The sequence below is a fragment of the Rissa tridactyla genome, chromosome 10 (assembly GCF_028500815.1).
Source record: "Rissa tridactyla isolate bRisTri1 chromosome 10, bRisTri1.patW.cur.20221130, whole genome shotgun sequence".
In the NCBI taxonomy this organism is placed as follows: Eukaryota; Metazoa; Chordata; class Aves; order Charadriiformes; family Laridae; genus Rissa; species Rissa tridactyla.
The window spans coordinates 24,549,954-24,577,444 of NC_071475.1; the positions used below are offsets into that span (position 1 = coordinate 24,549,954).

A 27,491-nucleotide genomic window follows, 5' to 3' on the forward strand; every position below is an offset into this window, starting at 1 on the left:
AATTTCTGCAATTAGCTCAACAGGCGTATACGCCTGATGTAAGGTAAGCCATCATCTGCATTTCTGTGGCTTTCATGTGTTTTTTGGACGTGGAACGACAGCCCTTGCTCTTGGTGAGAGCATTTTGATAGCAGCTTGTTTGACCAGTGTCTAGTTTTAATTTTATTATTACTACAAAAGCACCTAACAATCCCAAAGGAAAGCAGAGCCCAGCAAGATAGGCACTGTACAAGTACGTACTAAAAACAGTCTTTGTTCACAGTCCAAACAAAGAATGCTTGAAAATGAAAGAAAAGGAAGGAAAAAAAAAAGAACTAAAAAAAAAAAAAGGAAAGTGTTGCCAAGGTTTCACAGCGGGAACAGAACTGGAGCACGGACTCCTGGCCAGGGCGTCCTACCCAGCTCCCGTGACAGGGCTGCCGCCCCCTCCGGCACCAGCTGTTGAGCTGGTGGTATCTTTTCAGAAAAAACAGAAAAGAAAAAAGTAAACGGGAGCCTTTGTTTTCCCACTCCCCAAAGTAAATAAACGCAGTACATGTATTCTTGATGCACACAACTCCTGGCCACATGGGAGAAGCCGGGGAATTCTTGAGGGAATCCCCTGCTAAAACACTGGCAGAACATCACTGGCGCTAGAGAAAGCAAATCCGTACATTAGTCACGGTCCAATGCAAGCAGAATATGCAATTCTGCAGAAAAAAAACCTGTAAAGCAGCACACAGAGAACCGACACCATGCAAAGAAGTCAGTACCATAATAGCATTTCATGCAAGAAGCAGTAAAAAGAACCCAGTATCTTACCATAGAGATTCATTTGCACCAGAGTATTTGCAAAGTATACTCGCAAAGAGATCGTTCCCTTAAAAGATTTAAATTAGTGCTTCCAAGCAAAACTTCAAGTCTTGCAAAGAGCGTCCTTCCTTTTCATGCTATGCTGAAGCAGGGTCATTCCACAGCTGCCACTACAAGGTTTAACGTTGGAAAGGTCTTCTCCTCCACTAGTAGAAGAGCATTGGATTCGCTTTCACAACTCTATTAAAAAGGTATCCGTTGGCACATGGAAAGAGGCATATATCAATTTATATTAAAGTAATATTATACAAAACAGAAACTGTATTTTTGTGAGGATCTATACGTAGATCTGGGATGCTCTAAACAGGGACCAGTTCTCATCCACATGCCAAAATACAGCAGCCTTAGCCAAAGAAATGGAAAGGTTTAATTTCATTAATGTAATTGAATAAAGAGCCATTTTTCACGAGCGAAGGTGACAGCACCCTGCAATAGGAGAGTCTTCTCCTCTGCGCTGGTTTCAGGCTTGGCGCACGCGTCTCCCACTGGGGCAGGCAGAACGCTACGTTGCTTTCCTCTACTTAAACACCCAACTGGCACCAGAGGTCTTCTGCTTGCCCTTGCTCCGTTTTCAAATTGATTCAGAAACAACAAAAATGGTGTTAGACTAATTACTCCGCAGAAATTTGCACAGTAACAAAGAGACCATGATTATATTAGCAACTGTAGCACGGCCTATTACTCTACTTCTGATTTATGAAAAAAGCTTTTGCATTCAAAGCTTTATTCCGCAGCTTTTGCAATTATCTGTACATGTGTATGCTTTCATGTAAAACAAAGCAAAGGTCTTTCTTTAATTTTCCCCTTCATTTTATCCTTTGCTGTAAAGAGAAAGGTTACAATTCACTCAATTGCTCATTTGTCTACCAGGCTTAAGAGGTACAAATGACCTAGTTTCCTTGCCAGGAACCGGCAGCAGCACACTTGCCTGGCATGGCAAATCAGTGCATCTTCCTACACCAAGGGAAAAGTTAAAACTGTATTCATGCAAATTTAATAAATAAATAAATAAATAAATAAAAATCTGGGCGTTCCTATGAATTTCTATATTGCATCGATCAAAAATCAGTGCCTGTACAAAGATCTGTAAAATTACAATCAACTCAAGCCTGTAGTTTCTAGAGCCTTCATCTTGGACTCTGGAACGCGTTCAATCATAATTAATCAGGCTTAATGATAATCTTATTCCACAAAAGACTTTAAAAAAAAATAATAAAAAAAAATCCCAAAGCACTTTATGAAGTAACATTTCTATTGACACGGAATAATCTATCAATTACAAAAATTCAGACACCTCCCAGCTGAGATTTCACAGGTTTTTGCTGAAGGGAACCAGACAAAGGAATACAAATCAACAGACCGAATTCTTTGATTTTTGCCAGCTGCTATTTTGCAGCATCCTTTTGGGGCGCCGAGCAGGGCTATTCGGAGGAGCTCTGCTCCATGACAGGAGCTTAGCCTGAGACGCTTTGGACCCAGAAAAGACGCAGCATTTGCAGGAGAAGGATTTACTTTTGTTCTCTTATTTTTCAAATAGCCATGAAACTACATCCTGGCTGGAGGAATAAAGTTACCAGGCCCTCTTCTCTTGCACTAACTTGCCTATTTTACGGCACCCAGGGCTTCTGTTTTGAATGTTGTTCTTTTAAGCACAGTCTCTTGCCTGGGTTTAAATATCTGGCACAAGACAGTCAAAAGAGTTCTTTGTTCTAGTTTGCTGCCAAGAGGTTTGGATTTGGGCTGGTTATCGTTTGTTTTGTCCATACTAATGACATGCTTTAGACAAACACTTGGAAATACATTCTTGGCTCAAGAAACCCATTTTCTCGAGGAAATATCTTTCGGTATTGCTAAATGAATACGAAAAAAGAGTATCCCTGTATGGAAAAGGTGGGAAAAGACCGTACCAGTTACAAAAAAAACCCCAAAATGCAGACCTGTTGGACTGTAGGAGAAAAAAAAAACGAAGCAGGGCACAAGTGAAGCGAGGAGAGGCGAACCACCATATTCAAGAAATGCCCAGGTTTCCCACAGTGGGAAAACGTGCATGCCGGGAGTCAAACCAACCACCCGTGCCCCTGGGTTAGTTCCAACAGCGCTAAACCAGCGCTTCACTGAACCGCCTCGTGACTGCTGTCCTGCCCTACTCTTCTCCAACCTGTAAAACACGATTTTCCGCACAAGTAAGCTCAAGTTTATATTAAGCTAAATGTCTTGTTGCCCTAGGAACTTTACAGCCTCTGCTTGCCTTCAGGATCTGCTCAGATCCTCTTTAATGAAAAAGAAAATTAAGTTTTATGTGCTACCTTTTGTCCCCTTCAGTAGTATACCTTGAGAAGATTCTGGATTTTGTTTTTTTTTTTTTTAATGAAACAAATTACTTTGATTTTAAGAACAACAAGGGACTTTCTTAACTCTTGCAGCAAGGCGCGCGCAGCAGACAGAGCCCCAGGTTTGCCCTTACTGTTCCCACAAACACATCACGATGCGGCTCCTCCAGAGGCCGGCAAACACCCAGTAACTGCATCTCAGGCAGCAATAATCTGCTGTAATTTATTAAATTGAGCTTCAACAGATGTTTAATCAGGGCTGAGGTTTATCATCAATAAATCTGTCGTGCTTGTTTAGTTTTGCTTCTAATTAGGGATGCATAAACTCCCACTGCCTAATTTCAAATCTCCTTTGAACAGTTTAAAAGTTCATCTTGGCTGAGAATTACTGCTTTATTTTTCAGTATAATTCTTTTATGGGGCTTTGAGACAAAAATGAAGAAAAGAGTAACAAAAGAGTTGGCCGTAAACAATACAAGGAAAAAAAAAAAAAGAGTGAAAGTGAAAAAGAAAGGATTTGGATAACAGACGGAAAGGGAAGAGGGAGGGGAGGAGGGACATACATGGCCTGTAAACTATTTCATCCCAGCTTAGCTTTCGTGAGATCAGAAGTGGAATTGCTCTATTTTAGTATACTGCCTAGGTGTGAGGGGTGAAGGAAGCGAAAGGGGAAGGGGTGAGGATGCGTTTTCAGTGTGGGCACAGGATAAAAGACAAAGGGAAACGCAGACCCATTTATAAAGGGTACCAGTTATTGAACTCGATTTCGCCAACCCTCCAAACATAAACTTTAATGTTCTTCCTGACACTTAAGAGCTTTCCAAGCTGTGTTTAGGACTGTCCACCTCTCATCTAAATGGAGGTACCCCTACGGTCAGGTCTTGCAGCATCTCACCCAGGGAGACCACAGAGCTTCGCAAGTGAGCCGTTCTTACAGTATTCCCGAATTGATCCCGGACTGACCCTTTGACTGACTTAGACAACATCCGAACTTCTGCCTGGGCTAAAGAGAGTGTATAAGACCTGAAAAAAGTAGAATTGTAGAATTGCAAAAGTCAGCTTAAATCCTGCAACCATAAATAAAATATTGTTCATTTACATTGAACGTTAAAAACCTGGACCTTAGCTAAAGGAATTGCTAGGCCGACAGACAACACCGCTACGCATGCACGCGGCCCTTCAGCTCCAGCGGCTCTCAGTCCAGCTCTGAGCAGCAGCTCTCCAGAAGACACCCATACGTCTGGCGCTCGTCTGCTCTCAGGAGGTGCCTGCAGCTCCATGTGTCCAATCTTTCCCCTCTCCTTTTTTTTTTTTTTCCTACAAAGTTAGAAAGAAACCTATCAGTAGGCCAGGTCAATATCCACGAGCAATTCTTCAAGCCTTCTCTGCATTCTCTTCAACTTGAGGAAAGGGGAAAAAAAATTAAAAAAAAAAATATAAAAAAAAAAGGCAGTGGAAATGTATAAGGTGGGCCACATAGCATAGATCTGCAGCTCCTTAAAATTAGCAGTCCTGAACAGACAAACAACCCAATCTTTCCAGCTACGCAGATCGAACTAAATTCCTGGGCAAGGGTCCACTAATGGAAACGATCCATCCTGAATTTTCCCCAAGATTTATACTGGGACAGATTTCAAACACAGGTGGACTTGACAACATATATACTGCCATATCACTAACTGATCAGGGGTATTTTCAGGGGAACTCTGTCTTTATACCAAGAATGTACATAAAACCATGTACACACACACATCTATAAGCAGAACAGTTGCAAGACTTATTTTAAACATCTGCTAAGCAGATGATTCCCATGTCTTCGCAAGAAATATCATTCCCCTTCACTTCTCCTGTCCTGCAGACTTTTTGCCCTGTACTAGTTGTCCAGAGAGAGAGTAATAGGTTCTAGTGCATTAAAATAGACAAGGTTTATCGGGGGGGGTAATTTTTTTGATTCAGTTTTACTAAAAAAAAAAACAGACAACCAAACAAAAATACTGGCATTGAATTTGAGGTTTCAAAATTTCCCCATAAAACCCTAAGTTCTTCAGACTTTATATTGCTCATCAGGAAAGCTAATTTCAAAGAGCAAAACACAGCACCGAGCACTCAGGACTGCAAGGACATCTCGCGGTTTGCAATCTCCCAGCTCCAGCAGCAAAGCCAGCACCGGTGACCTCCGTGGTGCCGCCACCAGCCCCTTGCCTGCACCGTGGATGCTGAGTATGTTTAAGTGCAAAGCATTCTGCGGGAGCTACATCAGGTGCCATGATTTGGTATTTTCCAACCAGGCCAAAAAAAAATAAAAAAATAAAAAAATATCCCTCAGGAAATGCCCAGTTTACATTTCAGTCAATCCAGTACAATCGCCAAATCCTCAGACCATACTCTCTGATGTCTCAGATTGGAAACGTCTCTCAAACGTCTGCGCTCGCTGTGCCTTCTCTCATCATCAGGAACGGCATTAAGAGGAACAAGGATGTCAAAGTGTCTCAGAGGACGCCCGTTGAAGCACGAATGCCAGGTCACAGCCACGCAAAGCAAAACGCTTCCCAGGACTGAGGGCCTCAAAGCAGACACTTTGCTGAGCAATGCAAACCAGCTGCTTCATAAATAAAACAGGAAACACAAGTAAGTTACCTTGGAAAACAAGTAAGGCACAGCCACAGATTTATGTTTGCCATTGGGAAAAGAAACATAGTTCATGTGCTGGCTACTCAAGTTGCATTATTTCAAAGATAGTATCGATAAAATGTTAGAGTAATTTTAAAGCTTTTGATTAAAAACACCAGTGAGGCACGTTACTTCCAAAATCACAATGTAATTGCTCATATCGCTTAGGCACAGTACCTTAATAAAATGTTCAGCAGAGCATAAAGACATGAGGAGAGCAAAAACTGCAAGAAAATAAGTTTTTGGGCAGGAGGGGGACTACTTCATATAAAATTAAGCATTTTACTTACAAACCAGCCACCGACCCTTTCTACACGTCTCTAAGTCTCCTAATACTACATAGTTTGAACTGCAACAGCTAAATGCAACCCATTTCGTACTTCCCTCTCCCTAATTATCAACTGCTTCTCAGGATGAGCAGCAGTGAGAAACTGTCAGAGGTGTACGAAAGTACCGCTGAGATAAATACGGCACGACCACCAAGCTGGGGACGTAACGTGCCTCCAGGATCTGTCGCAAAGGGATGGAGCCCCATTTCCCCAGCACTTGGGAGCCTTCTGGTACTCACCCCGAGTTCAGTATCTGATGGTGTGAGTCCAAGTTGATAAAAACCACCACCCAGAGACCTTTACAACACATTATTTTATTGACTTAAGAAAAGAAGTATTACTACAGCAAAATTTTCTGGCTCATTTGTCTACCCGGTTTCCTACACACACAAAAATACACACAGGAGCTGTACGCTAACACCAGATTTTAATCCTCTGTCTTAACACACCGCTGCTGTTCAGTGAGTTCAGCTCTGCGTTGGTACAAAACAGAGCGACCTTCCCTTGGTTTCTCATCACAGCTTGGCTTGCACGGACGAGTATGTGTTCAACAGCATTGTGCACTGACAAAGCTGCGTCTGAACCATCTACGTATTTGTAATTAGTGTCCGTATTGTGGTAAAGCCTGCAAAGTCACCAGGATTCCACCGCAGAAACGGACTACAAAAAAACTCCCCTTCCAATGAGCCTAACAGCGTAAACCCTTCCGAGTGTCCTTGCTCCCACCACTAACCTCTCATTCAACAAGAGTATAATTTCCGACAGCAGTTCATCAGAAGGTAACTATGACTGTGGTTTTACCTTCTGCACAGTTTTGTTCAAAGCCTTTATGAAAACGTCTACCCTCAATTTTTATTTTTCTTTCTTATGGGCACGTAGGAAAAGCCCAAGTAGAGCATATAAGCAATTCTGATCATATAAGCATTTCTGATACGCACACTTAAAATTTTACAAGTACCATATGAAAACATTTTGGAAACAAAATGTTCTGAATTTTTCTTTTTCTAAATCAACAAAGGAATACAGAATTTTTAATGCAAGACCACTCATCTTTTCATCTGTAAGCATCAAGTGTCATCTGGTGGATTGATACAGAACTGCACTGAAAGTAACCTTTCCTTAGAGCAAATTTTACTACGGAAGTAAAAATAAACAAACTAAGCAGAGAGAACATCTACCTGTGACCTCAGAGATGCAAACAGAAGTGCAAACCTCTATCAGGTACAGGTGTTTAGAAGAGGATCGGCCATAAGACTCTCATAACACACCTGGGGATCTGATGGACTTACCTCACTGAAGTTCAGGAAACTCCAGTTATTTACGACTTACTATCTGAAAGCTACTAAAAAGCATTCAGAAAGCTACAGGTCTCCAGCAAAGACACTAAAAAACCCTTGGTCAAATGACTGACTTTTTAAAAAAATGTAATCTGAGATCCGTAAGTAACTACCTGAATCAGGAACTGGAGCTTTAAAAGAAAACAATCAACTTCAGTGGTATGTCAAACTGTTCCCCCTCATGAGGAAAAAGAATAAAAAAAATCAGATGCCTTAATCAAGGCAAACAGGTAAGCTGTAACGCTTTAAATAAAAAAGCAAATACAAGCTAGAAACCAAACTTCCTATTTCTTTCTGTGCATTTCAACACACGTTCTGGTCTCCTCTCTCTACACCAAGACGAGCTACCTCTGACATGATGATTTAAAAAAATATACTTCTCCTTTCTTATCACCGAAGAGGATGCAGAGCCAGAAGAGCAACTACAATAAACTTCTAACCAAGCTACGAAGATTAAAAAAGAGAAAGAAAAGTCTTTGCCAGGATCACCACCAAAATATTAAATTCTATCAGTTTTAATGCTTCCACCCTAAAAGTAACTCCTCCCCCCCACCCCACCAAATATATTACTTTAAAGACATCTATTTTGAAATACATTGTTTAGCAAACTTGATAAGCAAACCATGGTGCAGATACCTTTGGGAAACACTCAAGCTGTTAGGAAGACGATGAGTGTTCATCATGTTACGAGGCAGAAAGATCAGCAGTATCTTCCTGGCCTTTCAAACAATTTCATCACTTACTATGGAAGATCATGGCTATCGATGGCACTAAAGCAACTTTAACTGTTTGAAACCACTGCAAAATCTGATTGCCAGAGAAGGCAACCCAGCCTTCACAACATGGTTCTGTTTGTCAAGGTCTACAGACGTTAGACTCCATCAAGCTCGAGTATTAATCCAAAGTTAACTTGATGAGCAAAGTACGCCTTTTGGATACAGAATCAATCCACGCTCTGATGCTCCTTCCCTGTGCGGGATCAAACGTTGGGCAGAGAATACCAGCCAACACTCAATTTGAGCTGTGGAGCATGGCCCCACCAAGCCGGCTGTCCAACCCCGCTGTGCAGGATTTCAGCAGGGCTGATGATGGATGTGTCACCGTCCCCATTTTAGTTCTGACCAGAGAGCTCCTTTGAAGCCAGTCTCCCACCTCGCCTCACCCTACTGTGTTTGGTTTGTAGCTCAGCACAGCCTTGGAGCATATGACCCGGACTCCCTTTGGAGGAATTGAAATTAGAAGAGGCATTCAAGGAGTGCACCTAGCACCCAACAGCAGCTAACAGGCATTGGGTCCATAGGGCCTATCTAGAGCTGATTTAATGTAAGAGCCCTTCAGACACACACAGGGCAGTCCTCAGCACCAGCTTCCTTACACAGATCCACTTCTACAGGCTGCATTTATTGCTGATGGAGACTTAGCCGACATGAGCTATTTTCCCTTTCTTTGATATTTTAAACCTAAAAATAAATGTTTTACCTAAGCAAAACCTATTGCTAAACATTAAAACCTAAGAATACACCCTAACAAGGGCAATACCAAATGGAACTGCTTCCCACTCCTGAACCAGGAAGAAAAATACTCCAGGAACGGTTTAAATGCCTTCCTGTACTAGCCAAATCCAGTCTTCCCCCAAACCTGACACAAGAGAGAAGCCAACCACTGCAGCATTTTTTTTTTTAAACGAAGTCCAGGCTGTTCAGGAGGTGAGAGAAAGCAAGCTTCTCAGCAGGGATTTCTACCAGGCAGCACCCACGGGACTGCTCACCTCCACATCCCAAGTCACAGCTGCCGTTGATAGATGCTGATGCCGTGGCTGGAGAGCTGATCCATCTGATTGCAAGGGAGACTATGCGGCTCTAAATCACTAAATGACACTCCAAATCAAGTTGAAACCTTAAAGGTATCCAAAACACCAGGAGACCCAGCTCTTCATGCAAAGAGCTGCCTTGCCAATAACAAGCTGGCCTAGATCCAGTCCAAGCCTTTGGGCAGCCTTAAAGCTGAAGCTCCCAAGTCCAGCAGTGTTTTCCAGTCAGTTCAAAATAATCCAACCCTCTTTTTTCAGACTCCAAACAAAGTCTTCAACTGCCCCAGATGAGGTAAGAAGGAGACAAAAAGCTTCAATAGACCAGAGGAAACAAAGCCAGTCCTCCTCTCGACTTTCTCAAGAGCTGTCAGAAGTCCAACTGAGCTGACGAAGACCAAAAAGATTACCTCAAGGCTCAATTCAAAGGTAGCTGATTCCCAGTTAGATTAAAGTGCAAGTACTCCATACTAACAACTAAAGGTTCAGTGGTTTAAATTATACAGTCCAAGTCAGTACCTGAAACAGGACAAGTTTCTGGTTCTCCTGATTCAAAACTGTCAGGCGACTAAGCGCAAAACACGGCCTGCCTAACTGCACAAAAAGCTGAAACAACAGTCATGCGAGCAGCACCTCGCCTCCCAGTAACCTCCTAATTCCATGCCCAGTTGTTTTGGGCAAAATCTAAAAACACTTAAGGTAACTAAGGAGGTTAAAATATTTATTAAAAAACAACACAAAAAGAACAATAATCAGTACACAGCCCCATGCGTGTACCCCTGGTGCCACGAGGTGAAGATATGGTCTTGCCATTAGATCTAGGAGGATTAAAAGCTCCTGACTCTGCATATATGATAAGAGGAGCCCTCCTGCACAAACTGCAGTGCAACAACGGTGCCAGAATCAAGTTGTGTTACGGCTCAAGGCCCCAGAATGTCTTAACACAGTGCCAAGTAAAGCCACTTCAATACGGTGTCTTCATACCCCATTAGGGATTGCAAACCCTATGTTTAGGGGCATGGAAAGAAGCTGAGAGATTTACGAGAATTAGCATGGCTATATCTAGAATTTCCTACAACACCCACTTTTTCCAGTAGAGATCTGTGGTCTTCTGAGGACTTAATTAAATGCCAGTTTATTCAATACAAACAGACAGAACTCCACCACGGCACCAGTTTCCAACTAAAGAAATCTTCTCCTGACATACATGTTACAGATTCCTTAAACGCACTTCTTTCTAGTGTTGCCTTTATTGTTGGTGCCAAGTATGCTGTCTGCCAGCACAGTACTAACTCAGAATTGCAATGGGATGGGGGGGTGGGAAGGGGCTGGGGGGGAGAGAATCCCTAACAATGTTAGCAATTAGGGCTTTCCTGCAGCACCAGTGGAGCACCGGTGAGCAGCTGCAGAAATGCAGAAAATGCTTTTCTTCTCTCAGACTTGATTAGCCATTACAAGATGCCAAGACAATCCCCGCTACCGCTGTGACCCCCTGCAAGACGCTCAGAATTGCTGCAGAGTCGTCAACGGTTTAGAGCACTCCCCGCTGAGTAAGACTATTGCAAAGCTCCTTTTTTTGACCAAACCCCAATCCCCCCACTTTTCAGCATCCAGCATCTCACTTTTCCCACTGCCCTCCTAAGTATATATTTAACCCCCTGAGCCGCTGATCATAAAACATCTTATATTCACCACAAGAACACCAGACACCTTTGGCTGCTGCAATTTTGCCTTGTTTCCCAAGTTCAAAGAAATCTAGTCTTTCTAGATGGACCCATGTTCTTCATAAGCAGAACCGCAAACAGAGCTTCTTCGACTGATTTCCACTGTAATGAACTTGCACCCATCTGACTAAGAGGAAAACGAAGGGAAAAAAATAAAACAGTTTTGCTCCTACTTTTATTTTCCCATTGGAACAGAGGGGTGTAGCACACAGTAAACATTTCTCCCCGTCATTTCCTGCTCTTATTGACCAATGTCCGTCATGCCACCTAAATGATAAAGCCCATTAAATGAGCCTGTCATTAGAGAGTGGAAAAGATAATAGAAAAAGAACTTATAATAGCTTGGGCTTTTTCCTAACGATACTGATGTGCTGAAGAGAATCACCAACTGTTAAGCACCACAGATCCTAAACACTGACATGACTTTATAATCTGTATCCTCAAACACTTTTAAAAACAACCTAAGGATTACCCAACATTTGAACGTGAAAGAGAGAAAACCCATGCCATGACTTGCAGGAAACTCCAAGGTTGGTTCAGAGAGATCTCTGAGCGTACTTATGACCTAAAGCTCAGCAAAATAAATACCAATTTTCTTACAAAGCTGGATATAATTGCAAGGGAATATACTGAATCCCCATGAAATCAGAAGAATCTTTTTCTTCCCTGACAAGACACTGGTAAATATTTTATCTTCTGCTGTACTGGGTCTGCTTAGCATTGTAGGCTGCCTATGGCACTAAAAATCGAGTATCGGTGCTTGTTTTTGAAGTGTCATCCTAAAAGCCATGAAACTCAACATGACTGTGTAGAGAGCAGAAAGCATTTCACTGTTTATAACAATCCTGGGTACATGATATAAGACTACGGCGTGCCCTAACTTACAACCATTTTGTTGGTTGTAAGTAAAAACCACTTTTAATAGTGGGTTAGCCAACCTGAATTCGGAAGATAATATTCCTTTTCTAGTGGCAAACCCATCCAAGGATCTGGCAACATATAATGCAAACTAAAGCTGAACCTTGGCAATAGCCAAGGATCTGCTGTTTGCCTCAACTGGGACGGAGGTATTTCATCATGTGTACAACAGACAATGTTATTTTCATAGAATCACAGAATGGTTTGGGTTGGAAGGGACCTTAAAGATCACCCAGTGCCACCCCCTGCCCTGGGCACGGACACCTCCCACTAGACCAGGTTGCTCCAAGCCCCGTCCAACCTGGCCTTGAACCCCTCCAGGGATGGGGCAGCCACAGCTCCTCTGGGCAACCTGGGCCAGGGGCTCACCACCCTCAGAGTGAAAAATTTCTTCCTAATATCTCATCTAAACCTCCCCTCTTTCAGTTTGAAGCCATTACCCCTCATCCTATCACTGCATGCCCATGTAAAAAGTCCCTCTCCAGCTTTCTTGTAGACCCCCTTCAGATGCTAGAAAGCTGCTATAGGGTCTCCCTTCTTCAAAGACCTGCTTAAAAAACACACACAACCCCATTCCCCCACTCCCCCGCCTGCAAAACAGTACTTATAACAAAGATTTTGCTGTCTTCCCAGCCAGCAGACCCTCAGCTACCCTGGCCACACCTCAGCCTAGTTTACATGTTCAGCCCCAAAGAGCCAGGTCCTGATACCTACAAGTTGGCTTAGCAGAAGAGAGGTTAAAGAGCACTCCCAAATTTGGAGACTAGCAAAAGAAAATAATTCAAATTTAAAAACAAATAGTTATTTTTACATGGTCAGTATGACAGAAGTTGAGGGAAGGAAGAAACTGTAAGTGTTTGCATTAACCTTCTGGAAAAGTTACTGTGCCAGGAATGGATTCGGAAGCAGGTCTGCCTGATGGAGCGTGAATCTGCCAGTTCGGACCAAATATTTAGAAGACAATTGTCAGCGCTGAAAAACAGCCTGGAAGGAAGGAAGTCATATTCCTGATTGCTCTCAAGAAGGGACTGTGCTGCAATTAATATATTAAAAAAACCCCAAACTACGAAACAAAATCCAAACCAAAAAACATGCAAGATTTAATTTCAACAGTCAAAAAAACCTGAAAATGCATTTATCTTGATTTTAGCCCTTACATTCGGACCACACAGAACAGATTTAATGAGCAGGCCTGAAGAGAGAGGAGCAACACTGACCCATTTAGACCAGCCCGAAGGACGAGAACAGATATGTCGATATCTTTACTTAATATGCTACATACTTCAGCCAGGGCACAGCACCAAATACTGCCATTATCTAACTTCTGCAAACACTTCTAAGCTCTCTAAAATTCTGCTTGTAGAAATCCACAGCTGTGTCTGTGCCACAAACCCTGCATAAATCAGACTTTATCATGACTGCCATTAAAGAAGTGTAAAAATAACAATGCAGAAAAAATGCAGACTTCCAGTTTTTGTTGGTTTTTTTGTTTAAACAAACTAGCTCAAATCCTGCAATTGTGAGATCCAGCATGGAGCTCTTAAAAATACATTTAACATATTTTAAAAGGAGAGGGAAAAAAAAATATCAGATAGAACAGTTTAATCCAAGCATCAATACCAGCAAGTTTAAATGAAGACTCCAGATCTACACACCATTTTGAATACACCACCTGTATGCAGGGAGTGGGGACAAACTCAGAGTCAGCTGAAGCATCAGGTAAACACAGGACAACACCTTTTCATCACTAAAAACAAAACCAATAAAAATCAGAGCCCAAACAAGAAAGTGTAACAATCCACATCCAGTTTCTGCATATTCCTAAGTAAGAAAAATCAAACCTATTTGCTAAATAGGTCGTTTCGATGTGGTGTTAGGGGATATGGTGTAGGGGAGAACTTTCTACAATGGGGTTGATGGTTGGACTCGATGATCCCAAGGGTCTTTTCCAACCTAATGATCCTATGGTTCTATTCTATGATTCTAAATGCAGTCCTTATGAATAAAAATCTTGTGATTTATATTTTCTTTATTCTGGACATAATATAAAGCGTTAATTACACATTCATTCAAGAGACATATTTCCATGAGTCTATTACCCAGCCATAACACCACCTAAAAATACATACAATAAAGACGCAGCATTTTAAGTAGAACTCTGCATATAAATCTAACGGTAACTTGAACATCACCACCAATATTTCCAGTCCAGGTTCCCTTTCGGAAAAGCATTTTTCAAACAGATTCCCTTTCTCTATAGGCATGCGACATGGATGACTGACTCGAGTCCCGTACTGTCTGTCCACTGACATTATAAGACATCCAAGAAGAATCAATACCCATGCAAAGTACTGCCTATCTGGCTGTTCAGACAAGGCTTTATCTTGCTCCATCCTCAGTTAATCACTTTAAGTGTGACCTCCCCTCACTATCTGGCAGCAGAGGTGTCAGGTCAGGGGTAAAAACGTAAAATTCCTTTGGGTCATGTCTTTTCACACCAAAGTTGCTGAAAAACTAAAAACCAGAGCACTCTGCGTACTCTGCTTCTAATTGAAATGAATGACCGTCTTCTCTCTTGCATCGTTATGCCAGATTGACAAAATAACGATTTTAAGGTCTGCCATATGCCTTTTCAGCAAGGGGACACCACTACAGTCACCATCATCAACTTAAACCAAACCAAACCAAAAACTTAAACCACCACAGATTTTCAAGTCTTAAAAAAACCAAACCAAACGAAATCAAAATGGAAGTTACAGAATCGAGTTACATTTGAACTGCTCCCCTTTCACAACTGTGCTTCCTTTGAAAATCCCAAACAACATTTTAAAAAGCAAAACTTCAATTATATACCACAAAAAAGTCTTCTAAGGCCTTCAGTGCAGAGGACAATTTTGCAGTATTTTTACAAAATAAGTCACATGAGGTTCAGACATCTTTAATGCATTTTAAAAGGTAGATCAATATGAGATATCAATTTACTAATCAAATGGGTATTGGATAAAGCCTCATCTTGTTTCCCTCACTACAGAGTGAAATTTAAAAAGCCCATGTTCAGTGCGAAGCGCCTCCTCGGTAGGGCGCCTGGGGGATTCTCCGTAGGATGCACAGTTCTAGGGAATGACAACGATGACCAATTTCATTATTTATCATATCACCACACCCAGAATTCTGCAAGCTACACCCAGAGTTGACATGCTCAAAAGTCTGATTTAATATATAAGATCATTTTTTTCCATTGCAAGATATCAGAACATGAATTCTCGGCGGGGGGTGGGGAAGAGGAGGGGCCAGACGGAATGGGACGGGACACAGACGGACACCAAAAAAAAAAAAACACCAGGGAAGCAGCAGCACCATTCTGCAGCTATCAAAACTGCATGCACGTGATTCATCTAAACCCCAAGGTTCTGGATTTAAAACCAAAAGTTTCAGAGGGCTGAAAGCACAAAGGTGCGTTTTTGCAATCTGGCCACCAGAAGGATCCGAAGATCAATGCTAAGATAGCCTACAACTGTAGCAACCTGGGGTTTATTAATTTTTGTGACAGACTCTCTGCCAAGCAGATGCCACAACAGAAGCGTATCTCGAAAGAGATGTAGATAGGAGTATCCTGAAGGTACCACAGAACTGCAAGACATCAGGAGAGGTGAGAGACCAACAACAGTGAGAAATGGAAAAAGCACGTGGGAAGCTGATGCTGAGCTTCACTGGTAGCACATGAGGGCCCCTCAATAGTCCTGGGGTGGGACAAAGAGGTGTCCTGGGTTCAAGAGGAGTTTTAGGTTCATCCAATGAAGCTGACGGAATAAATCAGGAAACAGGAGCCAGGATAATCTAATGAGTTTGGCAGATTTGGATTATACTCTTAGAGGCTGATACCTGTGGGGCTGGAAGACCCAAGCAAGGCAGGTGCAAAACCAGATGTAGCAGAAATCCAATAGCCAAGTTTAAAGCCCGTGCTCTCAAGGTTTAAGATTTTTAAGCACATTTTACCAAGCCATTCCCAAATTACAGGCACCACCTATGGCTCCTGGGTTTCCGACCCTCCATCGAACAGAAAACAAAACACCCCGTTATGGAGGCTCCGCTGCCATAGCTAATCCTTAAGCATGATCCCACTCAATTTTCAATGGTGGTTTTGTTTGAAACCTAACTGAACAAGGAGGACGGAGAGAAAAGGGAGCACCAAAACGGTGCGTGCTCTGCTCCAGCTGGAACCGACTTATCTGCAGCTTTCTCACCGCTTTGGGACAGCCAGCTTAAATTCAAAATGCAACATTTTGCCTGTGCACACAGCGACAGGGCTGAACATCCCCCACCTCCCTGAGTTTATTGTCAAAATACAATGTTTTAACACTTTGAACATACAAGTGGAACAGTGGCACCACCCTGTACTACTATCTCAACAAGGAGAAATGAACTTTTTTTTTTTTTTTTTTAAATACGTACCTTAAATCCACTACCATCCATAAGAAAATTTCTATTTCAGTGGAGGCCATGAGTTTGGCGCGTTTATGAACCCTCCTGCTTTACGACACAATCCAATTTTTAAACAACTGGGTGTGGGGGGAAGGAAAAAACAAAACAAAACAAAAAAACCCAAACCAATTCTTGATGCCAGCTATTCCATAACTGTTTGCTATGAAGTTTTTCAAGGGTGAAGCAGCAGCTGCTGGGAGCAGAGCTTGAACCCTGGAATAGATGGACGATTAACACAACAGTTCCTTCAGTCTCAAAATTCCCTCCCACAGTTTCTTTGTCCTAACAAGAGGATTAGCAATTTTTAAAACAACTTTTCGCACTTGCGCTGTCTGGGAAATAAAACAAAAAAAAAATTAGACCATCCTTTCAAATGAATAAGCAAAGCATCTGTTCTCTATTCCAAGTGAAGCAACTTTTTCAACTGCACAACCATTAAAATCAAGCAGCCGTAACCCAAACCGGCGACCCAATTCCAACAACACCAGACAGTATGGATGAGACAGGCTTTTTTTACTACTTTTATTATTTTATTGTTTTGAGGAAATCTTCCTCTCTCCTAGCTGTGAACACTTGTGAACACTCCATTAGTAAACTAGGAATGGCAAGGCAAGACATGTATTATTTGCTTAAATTGAAAAAAAAATTTAAGAAATTCATTTCTGAACTGCATAATAATGAGGGGGGGACTGTTCCCCCCAACTTTGATATTTGGCTCTGCATTTTTACAGCCGAGAAACGGGCTGTGAGAATTTCAACAGCAATTAGTAAAACAGGTCCAGGAGGGCTCAGCAGGCAGCACTGTTTGTTCCTCCCTGGGAAACTTCCCTGCGAGCGAACGGCCCCCGCCGCCAGCCGGTGGGAGCGATGCACAGAGGTGGCACACCTGGCTCCAACAGGAAATTGGAACGGCTGAGATTTTTCTCCTGGCAAAATTCATCCACCCCCAATCCAGGGCTTTGCAGATAGATATTCAACAAACAGGGGGAAAAAAAAATTAAACAGAAAAACCATACACGCTAGTTCAATGCAAACCGTAACAGTTCCAACATGTAGCTATATGCTGTTGCAGCCTGGGGGCTAGACCCTTAATCGGCGTAAGTTATTGTAGATTCAGCCACAGCTCCAGTAGAACCGTGTCAACCAACAGTACGCATTTATCTGCGGGGGCACAACCCCTTTTTCTGACAAATTTAAGAGGGAATACAATAGACAGCTTGTGCTGGCTTCATTCGTTCAGCTCTCCTATGCCAGCGCGTGCTCCACTGTGCTGCCGGCAGCTTGCCGTGAGCAACACTGCAGCAGCAGCAGCCCAAGGGCCAGACGACTACGGTGGGGCTCCAAACATAGCCCCAAGCAGTGCGTCAGAGACAGGCTGCGGGGAGGAAGCTACATCAGCTTTCAGCCTCTGCTGAGAACCCTCATGAGAAACCTGCCTGTTTCTCCCACAAAGGGAGTGAAAACCGAGTTCCCTCTCATCCTCTTTCTTTCCCAGCAGCGGTGCTGCCAGCACAGGGCATGCTGTTGGATGACAACGGTAAAATGTAGAAAAATAAAACACAGGAGGCTGAGACCTGGTGGTATTTTCATCCATTGGTTTTGGGGGAGATCACTCCCTCCTTTGCCTAATTTATTCAGCTCTCTGTTGTTCTGTACCCTGGAGAACCTTTCCTTTATTTCTGCAGCGTCCACAGGTTGTTTTCAATCGATGTTTTGTACAGGTTTCCTCTTCTACAAATTTCAGATTTCTTAAGTAATTTTGACTTTAGAGCTCTTTCTTCAAAATCTCTTCCTATGCCCCTTTCAATATTTTTTGCATTGTACTCGCTGCTTTTTCCTTCTTTTCCATCTCAGTCTTTTTTCTGCTACTGCATTCATTTCAGTTTTTACACAAACATTTTTATTCCGCATTTTGAAGGCATGGGTGAAGTTCAGATCACAAGCACCCATCAGATACATAGGGCAAGTGGCAGGAAATATGACATCTCTGCAAATCTCATTCTGGAATACGACAATGATCGTGGAGTGACAACCAAAATACACTGAACAGGTGATTCCTTCCTAACATGGTAAAACTGTATCTGGAGGCTTCTTCAGCCTCCCTTTCCCCACTCCTTCCCCAGCCCCAATGTTTGGTACAGTAACTTTCCCCCTGTTCCAACCTCAAAGCCCAAAACGATTGCTGAAGTAGCAAGAATCTCATGAATGTAAATATTTGCTCAGAGTTAAGTTACCTAGAAAGAATTTTTGCTCAGAGCCTGCAAGCTCAAAAAGAAAGAATAAAAAGAGGCCAAGAGTTTAAGAAAACTAGAGCCCAGTGTTAAATTCCTTCATTATAGTCAGACACCTGCCTGCTTTTCAGAAGTCTAAAATAAACAGGAGAAACCTCTGACATCCAAGCAATATTTAGATGCCTTCCTGCTTTCCAAAAAACCAATGAGACTACAAGGCTCTTTGGACTTTTAGAAATCAGATTCTTTAATTATGAAGGCTGGTAGGCTCCAAAAATCTCCATCCAGATTGCCAGGACGATGTGTACAAACGCGTATGCTGCATGCATACACTGTACCCAAATGCTCCCTCCAAAGGATGGTGGTTGGCCTTCCAATAAGAGGCTGACATCTAACCAAAGTGTCACTGTTTTAGCCTTCCACATTAATTAACCAGCTCAACGAGCACCATAATTTAACAGCAGAGGTAGCTACACTTAAAGCAGTGACTGTATACTTCAGCAACAGAATATTCAAAATGCTTGAAGTGAGAAAAATGGCAAATATAATGCAAAATTGATTCATTCATCAGTCCGGCATAAAAATATTCTCTCCTTGAATATTAAGCCAAAGAATTTCTAAGAAGCAGCATCAAATCAATCTCTGAAGAAACTCAAGATCTAGAACTAGCTTTCAAAAGGAGATGCTTCATCCCTTTAAAATATAATTTCAGGAATATAATTATTCATGGCCGTACTGAAATTCTTGAGGACCTACCATGTTTAGCAGTTCCTCGCCTCTCACAGCAGTTGCCAGTCATCTGCTCCATCCCTCTCTGTTAATGCACTGAAGATTCTGTCATCCCGAGATGCCTTTTCCTACTACTAACAACAAATTTGATGACCATGAATTGTACATTACTCTGTTCACTGCCTGATGACAGCTTCTTACCCAACATCAAGAACTTGCTTCAGAACAGCAATCAGTACTTCCAACACATTTAAACGTACATAAAAGCCTGCGTAACTAAAAAACTTAGAAATGGTTATTCTTGCTTTTAATAAAACTGAGCTCCCCAGAAAGTCACCAGCATTTAAGAAAGACACAAAAGTTGGTAACACTTGACAGAATTCTTCAAGATAAAAAAGCTCCTTCTCCAGGCCATTACTGCCCAACACAAGTAGAGTGGGACCCACAAAGGTCCATCTGAACAGCCTCTTGGGGATGTCATGCAACAGTAAGCCTGGCCTTCCCAGTCTCACCACCAATGCACATTACATCATTTAGGCAGTTCCAAGTGTCTTAATGCAGGAGAAAAATGCCATTTTAGCACTGCTGCAACTTTTTTATGCTGATAGTTGACTGTCAAAGAGCCATGGGGTTCTAGAGTTCATAACCAAAACACCAATCCTACTAAGAGGGAGAAAAGTATCCTGACGATATCTGAAGGGTTATTCAGACAGCCCAGCTCCGAGGTAGGAACCTCAACCCTCTGTTAATGGAGCTTCTGGAGGTGACGAGTTGATGATATCATCTCTCTGAGCCCCTCAAGGACCCCGCAGGGAATCCTGCACGAGACAGCTAAGGTTATGCGATGTAAACCACCTCCTCTCCCCAACCTTCCTACCTGGTTCCCCACCCAGCCCTCCCACAGCAACTGAATCACCGGCTTTCTGTCCCACACCAGGGTCTTAAGCCTGGCCAAATAATAAGAAAAATGCAACCCAGAAAACAAGGAAGCGGGTAATACCGATAAACTCTGAAATACAATTGCGTTTCACAGAAAGACCAAAATAGCAACAGAAGTCAGTGACGCCAGAAGAAAAAGCAGCAAGAACAGCATTTTGAAAGGTAGCTGCCAGGGACCACAAAAGCAACGTGCTTTAAATAAATGCCATTTAAATTCAGCAACTTAACCCCGAGAAGCCAGGTGATATGGTGACTACTGCCAGAAAAAGCAATGGCCATACCAACGAGGGAACGGAGATGAACATCAGGCTGTTTTTTCCATTTAGCACTGCAGGAGAGGACACCATGCATTGCATTTCTTCTCTGCACTGGCTGGTACAGCATTCGCCCAGTACCAAGGTAAAGCAAACACGCAGTACTTCAGCACCAGAAACTCCTCATGACAGCCAGTACAGATAAAGTGAAAAGCCACAAACTGTGAAATAGAATTCGAAGACCCATAACCTTTTAAGACATTGCAAAGTGTAAAATGCAAATACAGTTACACTAAACCTCACTTTTAAGAGATGGCTGGGGAATGGGGGGGGGGTATAGAGGGAGGGGCAAAAAGTTTCAGTGGAAGCACTTTCCAGTGTACCTCCACTATTGTTCCACCAACAAAGGCCTTCTCAAATTTCACTACTCATAACCTCCAAACCAGCCAGAATTTCATGTCGTGACTGACGGACTCCAATTACCGTACGCTCCAGAGAATGCAACACTGATCTGCAAACATCTATTCCCAATTTCATGGTGGATTTTCACGGTGGAGGTCCAGGGTCCTGTGTTCAGGGGAACTGGGCTTGGTGCTCAGCGGGAAGTTTGAAGGGGTTGGCAGAGGACAAGAAAATGAGAGACCTGAGAGCTGGTGGTGGGTAAGCAGTGCGGCTTGACAGCTGCCACTTCATGGAAAGAACTGGCTGAGGAGTTCAGCAATACTTCGTAATTTCTCTCTCTCACTCACTTGTACCTCAGTCCACCTTGTCTCAGGCTATCTCAAATTCTCTGTTTCCACATCTGAAAAATATATGAAGTTATTTTTTTTACTTAAAATGAACTTTCAACTAGTTCAGAGAATTTGGAACGAGAGACATATTTTGCAAACAGTGTCAATATTCATCATTATACAAGAATCGTAAACCAAGGTCTCTCAAGTGAAACATTCACTTTCACATTAAAATTTGATAACGCCAACAACAATGAACACCGCGGTAGTTATTACTACTTTTAATCTGCCACACTATTTACACCATTCAGACAAGTTAACATCTACACAATCAATAGCTCAAATCTCTAACACGGTATCTGTATCCAGTCCTGGGAGCTAGAGATATTTATTACTTAGGTTTTACCAGACACGTCTTTCAAATAGTTTCGAATTCTTAGAGTTTTCAGTATATAGTAAATTAAAAATATTTTAAGTGTTTATAAAAAAGCTCGAAGAAGAACGTGAATCTTACTCAAGAGCATTTTATAAGGTTATAGCTTTAGTAGAAACTGGTGCACAGTCAGAGAGGAAACAAAGCATTAATTACAACACTGTTGCATTTATACTCTCTGCCCTTTCAATTCTCTTATAGGCCACTCGGTCACACTCACAAACCAAACAGGACCATTTGCACCAATATTACTGACGTCAAATAATTTTAACAAGATCCCTAAAATAAAAGAAGGTACCAACAATTTGAAAAAAACATACATTCATTGTTACTGAGCTGGGCAGGTAGACAAGCTTCAGTCAGGAACATCCAGTGTCCGTTCAGCTGGACACTTTACGGACACACACAGAAGACAAAACTGTTCCCAAAGACCTCCTACAGAAGTTAGTTGTTCATTTTTCATTGAAAACCAGTAGGAAACACATGGATTTTAGACAGCATTTCAGAGGACGGTAGTCCCCAAATCACCTCATCTCACACAGCTTGTTTGAGAAGAGGGCTTCCCCAAAACCAAACACATAGCAACCTGATCAGGGAGCTCACAGTATAAAATCCTTGGGATGCTTTGGAAAACCCAGCCACAAAGCCTGTCTTGAAAACACTGCAATGCAAACAACGCACAAGTGAAAAAACATCACCTTGGATTCTGACTTCCCAAGTCCTTCCCTCACAGTGTCCCGGGATTTTGACAACCTGCTTCCACTGCTACTGACCTAAGATGGTCTTCCTCATTCTGGGTCATGCTATTGGAAGCTCATCCCACACAAGAAGCCATGAGGACCATCACCACTCTATTTTGATTCCACCATTTTTATTGGTTTGAACATAACATCCTCTCTTGCATCTCTGAGACAGTTCAAGACCAAAGAAGCTTTGAAGTCCCAACCTCCTCACACATAATCACCTCAGTCGACGTCTGGAGTTTGGGGGACAACCACAAGAACTGTGTGGGTCGATATTTCCCATGGCATTCCTAGACGACACTGGATTTCCTTAAGGAAAGGGCAACCTAGTACCAACACTCCGTACTTCTTCCCCGTCTCTGTGGAAGGCACCTGACAGGGCTTCATCTGTACATTTGGAAAGAGGCAAGCCTCCTCTGTGAAGAAAGAGTCCTGGCTTCACTTTCAGCAAGGAGCTGCACTAAAGGGGACTGGACAATGGCAATGTCAGCTCTACTCAAGAATAATTTGAGCGAGGACTACACATGCACGGCACATTTGATCCAAGTCATAAGAGCGAGCAAGCTTAGCCTCTACGGACTTCCATTAGATCACCACACTTCAGGTGCTGTAACTTGGTAAAGAGAAATAACTCACTAGAGACAACCACAGTCAACAACACTACATATTCACACGTACAGTGGGATACGTATAGCACCTATCTACAAGTGTCTACTGTGAGAGCCCCAGCTCCTTCTATAGCTAATGGAGAGTGAGGCTGCTGACACAGGTATTCCAGCTCCTGCAGGCCTGATTCCATGCGGGAGGCCCTGTCTCCAATCGTAACATACCAAAGATTGGTACCCAAGTAGTTCAGGAGGTGCCAGAAGTCAGACTGCCTGCATATCCCTGGATCCAGGGCAGATGGGGAACCTCAGCAGGTCTGCAACTCACCATCATCTTCCTTGGGTTGATCCAGCCTTTACCTACCCAAGAAGTAGGGCAGAGGACTTCCATTTTTAAAAAAAAGCAGAAATTCCTTTAAACTCAATTTCATTTTTATAATTTTTCTCTAGCTTTATTACAGCAAGGAGACGTACAATAAAAAGAACCGGGTCATAAATGAGCTAAATCAGGAACAACACCAGCTTGCTTATTTCAGGGTATGATTTTATAAACACAGCTCCACTAGTTTGAGTATGAACTGTGTAACTAAAACATCCTAATAGCATTGTGAAAACTAGATACCTGTTAAAAATAAACTTCTTATAAAGAATGCAAGAATACTTTTATCAATGTATTTATCACCATACATAACTTTACATTCTGCCTACTTCTCTGCTTGCACAACAAAACCAATTCTGGTCATTAACAATTGCCAATAGTCTCTTTGGTGCTGCTGCGTATCAGGCACTGCAAGAAGTGGTTAGTCCCAGGTTCTTTTAAATTGTAGAGCCATTTTCCTTTGTGTTAAAATTCCCTAAAGCTTGCAAGGGAACTAAGGTAGCGTATATCCCTTTAACATAGTTTAACTACTCTTAATACTCAGAATGGAAAATGTGACTTAGGTACTGAGGTTTAACAAACAGCTACGATGTATGCAGCCAATTTTCTAAACATGAATCTCATAAGGTTTTTTAGGGCTTTTCCCCCCGCCCTTTCTTTTTTTGCATGAGAATGTATGGCTTGCAAGAAACAGCCAGCTAAATGCAACAGACCATTATGGCTCAGAGGTTTCCAATTTGCAACTAGAAACGGTTTACATTATAAGTACTAACAGCTCCAAAAGGTATTTAAAAAGGAGAGAGTGGAGAAAAACTTGGCATTTCATAAGTGCCTAAATATGGATTTGCAGGAAATAAATTTGATCTATGCAGTTAATAATAGTCTTACCAAAATAAGTGTTTAACAGAACTGGTTTTATGTGGTTTTAGGAGAACTAAAAATATATTTACACAGCTTAGTACTGTATTTACTCAAAGGCGCAGCCTCTGAGCATTGTCAGCCGGGCGGCCGGGCCGGGGCTCCCCGCGGTGCCCGCAGACACCCCCCGCGCCTGCCCGGGCACCCGGCGCTGCCCCCCGCGCCGGCGGCAGCCCCGGGCAGCGCCACCCCGGCGGCGGAGCTCGGGCCTAGAGCGGGCTGGCTGGGACACCGCTGACAATGGGTTTGCCTTAGAAACGCGCCAGCCCGCTCACGGGGGGAGGGGGGGAGGAAAAAGAAATAAAAATTAAAAAAAGAAGTTAAGCCGTCACCCCGGATCTGCTCAGGCTGCTCCGCTCCGGGCCGGGCTCCCACCCCCGCCTGACCCCCGGGCGCCGCCGCCCGGGGCTGCCCGCGGAGGGGCGGGCAGAGGAGGGCCCTGCCGCCGGCACCGCGCTGCCCCTCCGGCCCCTCTCACAGCTGGAGCGGGGCCGGACCGGGACCGGCCTCCCCCCGCTCCCGCCGGAGAGACCCCGCGCCCCCCGCCCAGCCCGGGCTCCCCGCGGCCCCTGGCCGCCCCGGCCTCCGCTGAGGAGGAAACTTGGCGGGCGAGCGCGGAGCTCGCACAGAAGTCTCTCCCCAGGGGCGTGGGGGGGGGGGGGCGGCTGCGGTGCCGCCGCCGCCGGGGCAGCTCCCCGGGCGGGCAGCGGGGCCCGGCCCAGCCTCCGGCGCGGCGCGGGGGGCGCAGCCTTACCCTCCGGCTCCATCTGCTCCCGCCGCCGCGCTCCGGCGCTCCCCGAGCTGCTGCGAGCTGGGCCGGGCTGAGCGGTTACAAAGGCGGCCGCTGAGCGATGGGGGTGGGTTTCCTCTCCCTCCCCCTGCAGCTGCATCGCGCCGTGAGGCGCCGCCAGCGGGACGAGGCGCCCCCAAAGGCGGCGGAGGCGGGAGGGGCTCCCGCCGCCGCTCGGCCCCGCGCCGCCCGCCCCGGCTCGGCACGGCCCGGCCCGGCCCGGCCCAGGCGGCCCGCGGGACGGACCCGCTGGCTGCCGGTGGACCAGATGCTGCTCCCGGCCCGGGGGAGGAGAGCGCCCGGCCGGCCTAGCACTTCGGTAGGGGCGGGGGCCCCGCTGCAGGCCGCTGCGGCGGGAGGGGAAGACCCTCCCGCCCCGTTCCCTGCCCCCGTCCCGCCGAGCGGCTGAGGGGAGGGGAACGGCCAGCGCTTGCGTCCCCCGGGCCGCCCACTCCCCTCACGGGACGCGCCGCCAGAGGGAGGGGGGCGCAAGCCCCCAGGGCCGGCTCTGCCCGTCTCCCCGGTCCAGAAGCGGGAGGCGTCTGCAGGGCAAAGCCCAAATTCACGTCAAAAGCGACAGAAAGGGCGGCTTCGCTGGGCGACGGGCTCCCGCGCCAGCTGTCGCCCTCGGAGCGAAACGCTCCCGCTGCAGCTGCCGGGGGCGGCCGTGGGGCATGTAGCGAGGCCCAGCCGCGCCCCCGGGGCCACGGTGGCTGCCCGCACCGGCGTCCTCTCCGCCAGGTAGTGTGGGAGGGCGATCCAGCTGCCAGCCCTGTTGTTTAGTCCCCTCAGACGACCGACCTCGTCCCACCTCCCAGAAACCCACCCCGAGCCCTGAGGTCCTTCGGGGCTTGCGGAAAAGTCGGGCGAAGGGGTGTCCCCGGGGCGCCTGGGACAGGGCGCGGCCGGAGCCACGGCAGCCGAGCCCGGGGGCGATGCGCTCCTTCCTTCACCGTACCTGTGACACGGCGCCCGTGAAGCGCCCCTGCGGCAGAGGGTGTGCTGCAGCCGGGGGGAAACCCTGCCCTTGGGGTGGGGTGGGTGGCAAAAGGAGAGCTTTCTGGGAGCGGGGAGCAGCTCCTCGTTGGGGGGAGCCGGTCACACCGGGCACAACAAACGTCTTCGACTTCAAAACGTGTATCAAGTAATCTATCTCTGAGAGAATAAAACTGTGTAAAACTGTCTTCACAAAGGTATTTACCTTCAGGGAAAAATGCAAAACAGTAAATTCAAAAGTTAACTACATGGAGCTTTCGTCTATCTTTTATTACCCGGTAATCAGTCATTGCTCCGTACCTTTCCCCTGAAACGTCCGGCTTTGATGTAGGCCCTGTTATGGGAACACACGTTGGGGTAACTTCAATAGCGTGGTGGAATGGAAGAATATTTCTCGTAATTAAATTCATAAAATGGATTTCCTTGGACTAATTATTACAGGATAAAAAGAGTAGCCGTTCTACAGTAACTCTATGAATAGGGTCTAGTTAAACCAGCGTAAGAAAGTACGTTTATCAGTAATGAACCAACCTGGATTTCTTGATGTTACTTTTGAAATCCTACCTCAAAGCATTAATATACGTATACAAATTTAACATACAAGTAAACCATTTCGGAGATGGGACACCCCACATTTATTGCGGTACGACACGGTTATAGCTCCCGGAGATTAGCCCCGTCCTTTGGGACAACGAGGCAGATCATCTCTAACGCGCTTTCACCAGGCAGATCTGAGCTTACCAACTATTGCTACATGGCTATCAGGTACAACGGGTGTCCAGCAGCAGACACAAACTCGAAAATTGTTGAAAATTATCCAGGTTTTTTTGCTCTCAAGAAAGCAAGGTCTCTGCTCTGAACTATAAAGCTGGGACAAATAACTGTTTGTTTTAAGCAGCTAAGCATATCTGATACAGCACCAGAACACCAAATAACCAGCGCTCTTTGAAAGGATCGTTTTATTGCCTGTCCAGTTCTTTCCCCACCCGAGCCAGCATTTTGGTTTGATTTGGCGGTTGGTTGGTTTGTTTGTTTGTTTCCCTAGAGAATTAGAGCATTTTTAATTGTAGATGCTCCCAACTCATACAGTCCGGGCATTTGCAGAATTTAATTTGCATCTCTGACCAGACCCAGTTATATTCAAGAGTAATTCTGGAGGACTTTACAATTTAAGCAAACATTAAATTGCAGCCATTACTTTTGGCCAGCTAAGACTGTAACAAAGGGCCAGTATAAGTTTCTTCACATCTAAGAATAAGCCATTTCTTCAACCAAGGTAAGTAAATTTGGAGTC

General features: G+C 44.4%; 1 protein-coding gene across 3 annotated transcripts in view; it reads right to left on the reverse strand.

Moving 5' to 3' along the window:
- The window catches only part of FGD3 (FYVE, RhoGEF and PH domain containing 3), a 120,058-nt gene extending 94,669 nt beyond the window's left edge, over positions 1 to 25,389 (reverse strand). For 2 of the 3 annotated variants that reach the window (XM_054216125.1, XM_054216124.1), the window contains exon 1: positions 25,166 to 25,389. In XM_054216125.1, the coding sequence (XP_054072100.1) occupies positions 25,166 to 25,301 (136 nt within the window). In that variant the 5' untranslated portion in view covers positions 25,302 to 25,389. The remainder of the gene's footprint in view (positions 1 to 25,165) is intronic. The other variant, XM_054216127.1, reaches the window with a different exon arrangement.
- Between the last annotated feature and the right edge of the window lie 2,102 nt (positions 25,390 to 27,491).